The sequence below is a fragment of the Agrilus planipennis genome, unplaced genomic scaffold (assembly GCF_000699045.2).
Source record: "Agrilus planipennis isolate EAB-ADULT unplaced genomic scaffold, Apla_2.0 scaffold314, whole genome shotgun sequence".
Lineage (NCBI taxonomy): Eukaryota > Metazoa > Arthropoda > Insecta > Coleoptera > Buprestidae > Agrilus > Agrilus planipennis.
Genome location: NW_020440655.1, coordinates 57,008 through 64,361, shown reverse-complemented (window position 1 = coordinate 64,361; position 7,354 = coordinate 57,008). Strand labels below are relative to the sequence as shown.

The 7,354-nt window shown below is 35.6% G+C and overlaps 1 protein-coding gene across 1 annotated transcript in view; it reads left to right on the top strand.

Annotated features, from left to right (window-relative positions):
* Nucleotides 1-7,354, top strand: part of LOC108741410 (BAI1-associated protein 3) — a 172,984-nt gene that overhangs the window by 126,896 nt on the left and 38,734 nt on the right. Inside the window, exons 6-8 of the mRNA XM_025979785.1 lie at nt 264-598; nt 2,706-2,954; nt 6,819-7,048. Coding sequence (XP_025835570.1) covers nt 264-598; nt 2,706-2,954; nt 6,819-7,048 — 814 coding nt within the window. The remainder of the gene's footprint in view (nt 1-263; nt 599-2,705; nt 2,955-6,818; nt 7,049-7,354) is intronic.

The window sequence follows — 7,354 nt, the reverse complement described above, 5'->3', positions numbered from 1 at the left end:
AAACGCGCTGTTAAGACAGCAGGTAAAAGTTGGTCTGTGTTCTGTCGGAGCTGTCTGCGGCGCGCTGATGAGATCCAAAAAGATCGAAATCGCGATCCGCGTCTGGCAGTTTCGACAGAATACAGACCACTTCGAATTATTTTATTTGATTATTTCCTCAATGAACGACAATTATTCAATTAATCGATAATTTCCCATCGATAAAATCAATTGGATAATCGCCCTACCTTCATTTTCACTCATTGATTGTGATACATACGAAGAGGACGATATTGCCTCAATGTTATTGTTTCTACTTAGGTTTCAGCGATCCATACTGCATGTTGGGAATACAACCTGTGGCGGCGCCGTCGTCCCCGCAACCGCCCACACCCAGCCGATCGCTGACAGACGCTTGTGGGGCGACCGTCGACACTATCGGAAGCAATCAGGAGAAACTGCGAAAGCATCATAGCTTCAAGCTGAGCTTTAAAAGGAAAGACGGCAGGATGCGAGAACAACGTGACAGCCTGGGCGGTGCTCTCCCAGCCAAGTTCATTCGCGCCACTTCCGTTAAATCTCATACCCTCAACCCCAAATGGAACGAAAAATTTAAGTTGTAAGTCTCCCTTCACGAATTATTTAACTATAATTAGCACTTCATTCAACGATATAATTGGATAATATAGCGCTTCGTTTTATCTAAACATGTTTTAATTTACCAAGAAGATTTCACTAAACTTTAATCGGAAACGTCATCAAAGAGGGGTTGTACATTATAAAAAAAAAGGCATGCTAAAAATTTTTTGAAATAAAGAAAAACAAAAATTGGTTGACTGCACGTACATTTGTTGTAGAATTCGTAAACATTTATCTATATAATTTATACTTTTTAATGAGAAATGTTAAGAATGTATTTGTCTTGTTCTGATATTTATTTCGGATGTTCAGTTGTTGAGGTGTTTCTAAAGAGGTAGACTCTTGAGGAAGTTAATTATAACTTATTACTTTAATACTTATACAAATAAAAATCTAATTTATAAGCAGTTAAAACGTATAACGAGATTCTAAGATTAATTCAAATTAATGACGAACAGTAAGACCTTAATGAGAATTTATTTTTAGAAGCATTAATTAATTTAGGATGCCTTTTAATATAAATAACTCTTTTATTCTTCAAACTAATATTTGAAATCGGAAGATAATGTAGAAGCCGCTAAAAATGTTATTATTAGAACAGCAAATTCAACTTTCTTTCTCCAACGCGTTGCTGCGAATTACAAGTCTTTTTTATTTAAGTCTGTTACTGCGTAATTTATGGTTATTAGTATAATTAACCGCCAATACTAATCACCAAAACTTTGTGAATTAACTGTCTAAATTTATATTCTCACAAAAGAATTTCCTTAACGAAGAGAAAATATCAACGGATTATTCCCATGGTTTTAATCCTATCAGTGAAATTCCAAGAGAAATGTTTCTTCCTTGTGCAAAAGTTATTTACTACAACTACACTAAAAATAAGTAGAAATTTGTAAATTTGAATCGGCTCTCGCGTGGACCAAGAGTACAACCAACCGACCAACCGTCGGTGAAAGAATTTTTGCTCTATCTTTAATAGTTCGCCAGATATGTTCTCCTAAACATTTAATTCTCCATTTTAAAAATAACACTTGGCCAAAACTTCCGACAGCCGTAACTCTGTAAGGGAATATCGTAAGGGGGCACTTTCGATCTCGACGTAATGCACAGTGTCTCCAAAAAAATTTGATAACACTCCCATAGAAATTGGACTATTTAATCGGAAAATATGAGCCATACCGTGGACTCAGAAAAACGCTAAAACGAAAAAGTAAGGTAAATTACCTGAATTCGGTTGGCGTTAGCGCAGGGCGGGAATGTCACAGGTCAATGCGGTTATTATTAAAAACTTTCTCCATACATTGGGCTTCAAACCACCTATGTTTCGAACGCCTCGGACGTCGAGGTGAGGAGCTACGAATTCTTAACCGCGGCCATGTTACTGAGCGCAAAATTTTAAAATTTGACCTTTTGTAGCCTGTAGCTCGAAAACAGTAGGACTTATCGGAAAAATTCTTTCACAGACGGATGCCCTGGCTCAGTGCGAACATTATAGGACATATGCGGCCGAAATCTGTGCCGATCAGTAATTCAAAATTTTCAAAATTTTTAATATTTTATTTTCTTTNTTTATAATCATGGTCTAGTTTATTCATTGGTTCGTTAGTATGAAAGATTGTAGATGACAAATTTCAAAATTTTTAAAAATTTTTGTATTTTTTTTTCTTTGAAATTAAATTTTTCCTGTACACTTAGGTACGGACCAACCGTTGGTGAAAGAATTTTTGCGCTATCTTTAATAGTTTGCAAGATATGTTCTCTTAAACATTTAATTCTCGATTTCGAAAATAACACTTGGCCAAAAGTTTCGACAGCTGTAACTCTGTAAGGGAATATCGTAAGGGGACACTTTCGATCTCGACGTGATGCACAGTGTCTCCAAAATATTTTGATAACACTCCCATAGAAATTCAAAATTTTCAAAATTCATTTTATTATTTTTTATGGTTGGGAGTGAAACTTTGTCATAATGTAGTTGAGAGTTTTTATACCCTGTTGGAAGAAACTTAGATACATCTGAAAGCTTTAGTATTCGAAAGTTTTATTTAAACTTTCCACTCTTAAAACTCATTTTCTAATTCCAGTGACATAGACGACATAAACAGCGATTCGCTTCACTTGGACATTTGGGATCACGACGATGAAAGTTCTGTATTAGAAGCAGTCAGCAAGCTCAATGAAGTTAGAGGAGTTCGAGGACTTGGGCGATTTTTCAAACAAGTTTGCCAATCGGCGAGACAAAGTTCGCAAGACGATTTCCTAGGATGTGTCACTATCCCTTTGTCAGACATTCCATCTACAGGACTCGAAGGATGGTTCAAGTTGGAAGCGAGGTACGACTATCATACTTAAATCTTTCAAATTTTTAGAGATCGTTTTAAACCACAAAAAGTTAATGCCAATTATTACATAGGTATTAATGTAAAACTAGATTTTATTTGTCAACTGTGCACCGTCGCAAAATACTAGGATGCAAGAAAAGAAAAAGTAGGAAAAGAGCAAATGTAAAGGTTAGAAGAAGCGGATTTGAGGTTCTAGGAACTCAGATAAGTCAGCACGGCAGGAGTAATAGGAATATAAAGCAGAGGATAGCGCAGGGTTGAATCGCCTTCGATAAAAAGAAGTGCTTCTATGCTCGCGAACGAATAATTTAGAAATTCCAAAAAGATTGTTAAGGTGTATGTTTGGAGCGCGGCGCTGTACGGGTGCGGAACATGATTAGGATACCGTGGATAGAGAAGGTTAGAAATGAAGAGGTATTAGAAAGAATAGGAGAACAGCGCACTCTATGGAAGTCAATAAGAAATAGGCGAGATAGATTGGTAGGACACCTTCTTAGAGGCAAGAACAGGAGTTAGGTGGAATAGAGGTAGAACCTAGATTACTGTTTTAGTTTTAGGGAAATGCGTAGATTATCTCAGGATAGGAAGGAGTGGAGGTGCGTGTCCAACTAGTCTGACGACCTTATGATGATGATGAACTTTGCACCATTATATGGTATAAGAATTCCAATTCGATCTACTGACATTGTCAAGTTATTGATTAAGCATTTGGCGAAACATTCAATTTGCTCTTATTCGATGTTCTTGAATTAAATTACGAACTATGGAATTCTACAAGAAATGTATGACTGGAATACGGAGCCATTTCAAGACTCCTCGAATTAGGTGCTCAGTGCAAAGTATCACCTTATGAGGTCCACCACTCCAAATTTGAATGTTCGATAAAATGGAGTCAAAATTATGGAGTTGCGCAGTTTGTTTAATACACATGTCACCTTACAATACCCTGTCGAGTTTTTATGTCATGCAAATTAAAATTGACTGGAATCACTGTAAAGAGCGAAATTTTGAGCATCCAAATTTGGAAACTGGTAAATTAGGTACCGAAATCATGAACTGTTTCCTTTGATTGCGTAAAACACATGAACATGAACCTATCATACAAGTTAAAGTCGGCTTAAATCATTGTAAAGAGCGAAATTTGTTACATCTCTGTGCTTTTGAAAGGATTCCATTTATCTTTTAAGGTATACGAACAGAAATAAATGAATTTGAAATTCCTGTTTAATTTTCTAGCTTTCCGAACGCACCTTCTAGACATTGTATTAGTTATTAATGTGAAAATTCATTTTAATTTTCTCCCACTATAAAATACTTCAAATTAATGAAGGAAAAACTTGTTGCTGTTATCGCGCCCTTGCCGGGAATCGAACCCGGGACCTTTGGCTTTACGCAACAATGCTGTCACCACTAAGCTACAAGAGGTGACAACAGCAACAACGACAAACTGTACTTTTAGGTCACAGATCTGTCGAACTAATGTAACTATGTTAATACTACAAATATGAAACACTTCGACATTTAATAGGGTTTAATATTAAATATTGAGGTAGTTTATAGTGGGAGAAAATTAAAATGAAATTTCACATTAATATTCGATATCAAACTCTATTAAATGTGTTAAATGTTTCGTATTTATAGTATTCTATTAGTATCATTTTATCAACTACCCCATCACCTGGTGTACATAAGTGCCGTAATTTATTATTTTCAGGACATTCATTTACCAAAAAACCACATTGTAGGTATTACCTATTCTGAAATTTTAAGCTCCAACTTTACCTTATGATGAATTTCTTACTTTTCCTCATTAACGTTACCCGTAAGTAGGAAAATTAAAATGGGAAGATTCCGGCTTACTGCGGCTTTGCTCCGACGAAATTTACAACCACAGGTTTATCATTTAACCCCTGCGACTATTCTTATTACAAACTTGATTAACAACCCTTTTATTCAACCATTAAGGAAAATTATTTGCATTAGAGTGTTGTAATTAAAAATAGTAATGCATCGGTATCATTTATGGAGAGTAAAAATGCATAGCACGATGTATTTCTATAGAAATAATGTAATTTTATTGGAAACTATATCACGTTAATAGAAAGTACAATACAATGTTACCGTTTTACCCCCCTTAGAGGGAAGCTTAGGGGCGCTGTATGAATTTAATGATAAGATAAAACTAGGGAGAAACAAAATTTGTTCAATATAAAAAATATTTTGTTATAGCGGTAGTGGGGGTGGCGGGATACTGGATTACGGGATAGCCTGTCCATAAACATCTTACCAATTTTTGACCTTCAAAGTATTTTTCTTGCGCCATTCTTTAGCTGAACAGTTTACACTCGCCCTTTTGTCGACAATACCAGAAGCTCTTGTTGAAGACTCTCTGGAATTGTCATAAAATGGGATAAATAGGAGCAAGAGCGGGAAATTATTCTAGCATCTCGTTTGACAAAACTCAGTAGGCAATAACTTAACTGGGGAAATTCAAATTTCATTTTACAACAATTCGAGAGGAACTTCCACAAGACCTTCTGGTACTGTTGATAAAAACAGCGTGGTCTAACTTCTTCCGATGATAAATGTGCTATAAAGACGTTCTTAAGATCAAACATTGGTAAGATGTTGGACAGGACATACCTATGATCCAGTTTCCCACTACCTCCACTACTTGTAGCGTATTCAATAGCCCATTAATTGAATTTTTTGGTTCTTTATTACCTGTAGAAGCGGAGATACAAACGCGAATATGTAAATTAAAAAATTACTTTTTTTATATAAATCGTTAAATAAACTGATGAAACCGGTATCCAATCGATGCAAAACCATATTTTCCGACTTCCGGAGGAGAAAATATATTTTCTCCAGATTTTTACAACTTTAGAAAGTTTTGTTGCTTTTATGCTAATAAATTTTTATTTACATGTGTATTTACTTTTCATTTTATATTAGAAGAAGGTGTAAAAATAATATATCAGTTCTTTGTCTTGTATCTTAATTAAAATTATTTCATTCATTGTTTTGCTTCTCTTCTCAAATTTTCGACCCGGGCCTCACTTCACTTAAATCCAGCACTGGAATTTCTAACAGTGGTACCCACATAATAAGGTCGCCACGTGTGGTGGTTTACTATTTTCTGTAGAATCATTAATGTTTAATAAGGTTCGTTTTGATTAAGGGTGTCCACTCGTTAAACTAAACCCTGACTAAAATCATATTTATTCAAAGGAATTTGTTGGGGAGGAGTTCAGAAATTATTAGACCGAACTTAATTTCAAAATTTTTGGGTTAACCATATTATTTGTGTTAAATTCTTCACAGTTTCATTAAAATCGATTCCACTTCATGGAATTTACTTTAAACTCATTATTATTTCCAATTTTATATTTAAAAGTGTAAAACTAGCATACAGGGAATTTTATTTATAACACACCCCGGTAGTACTGACTTCTTAGCTATAGCGACGTAAGTAAATTTATTTGGCTATAGTGGCCTCGGATATAGCGACTGGTTTTAATGAGTCATTGTAACAAATTCCTAGAAGTAAACCTTTCTTATCTTCTGTTTACATAAGCAGATTGCTTTGTATACCTGTAGAGGGCATATATTATCTTCTCACATTGCCACTGCAACGGTCGATTTCGTTTCGATTTAAAAACATGTGAATACATTCACTGTTTGAATTACACAGTCGCTTATTACGATTTCTAGATATATCACACGAAATTGTATTGGTCCCTTCATCGTCATTATAACTGAAGCCCACTGAAGCTTCAAAACACAAACTATTAAGTCAATTTCAAGGAATTCGCGTGCACGTTATTCAATTTCTCCATTTCTACCTTGTTCCAGATCACAAAGAAGTTCAGTCCAGGGCCGGATACGTTTGAAAATGTGGTTATCGACTAGGGAAAATCGGGGAATGTCTGAGGAGGACAACTGGACTGAAGTGAGACAACATGAAAATTTGTACGTGATGTTTATTGATTACGAACTGAGTAATTGGAACGGAGAGACTTGGACGTGGTCAGGTGATCTTTCGGGTCCTGCTTTGACAATTCTTCATCAACATTCTGTACAAGGTAAGACGAATGATCATTTTTACAAATAACATTTAAGTCTTGTTTGACAATTTATGGTGGATTCGAACGTATTTAATTAAGCAAACCTTACTTATGCAATTAAATTAATTGTAAAAAACGTATACGCCTACGTAATTCTAAAATGTAGCATCGTACTACAGATGGCGTTTACCGCGCCATTTGTGGTATTTTCTAAAACGCACTGTTAAGACAGCAGGTAAAAGTTGGTCTGTGTTCTGTCGGAGCTGCCTGCGACGCGCTGATGAGATCCAAAAAGATCGAAATCGCGATCCGCGTCTGGCAGTT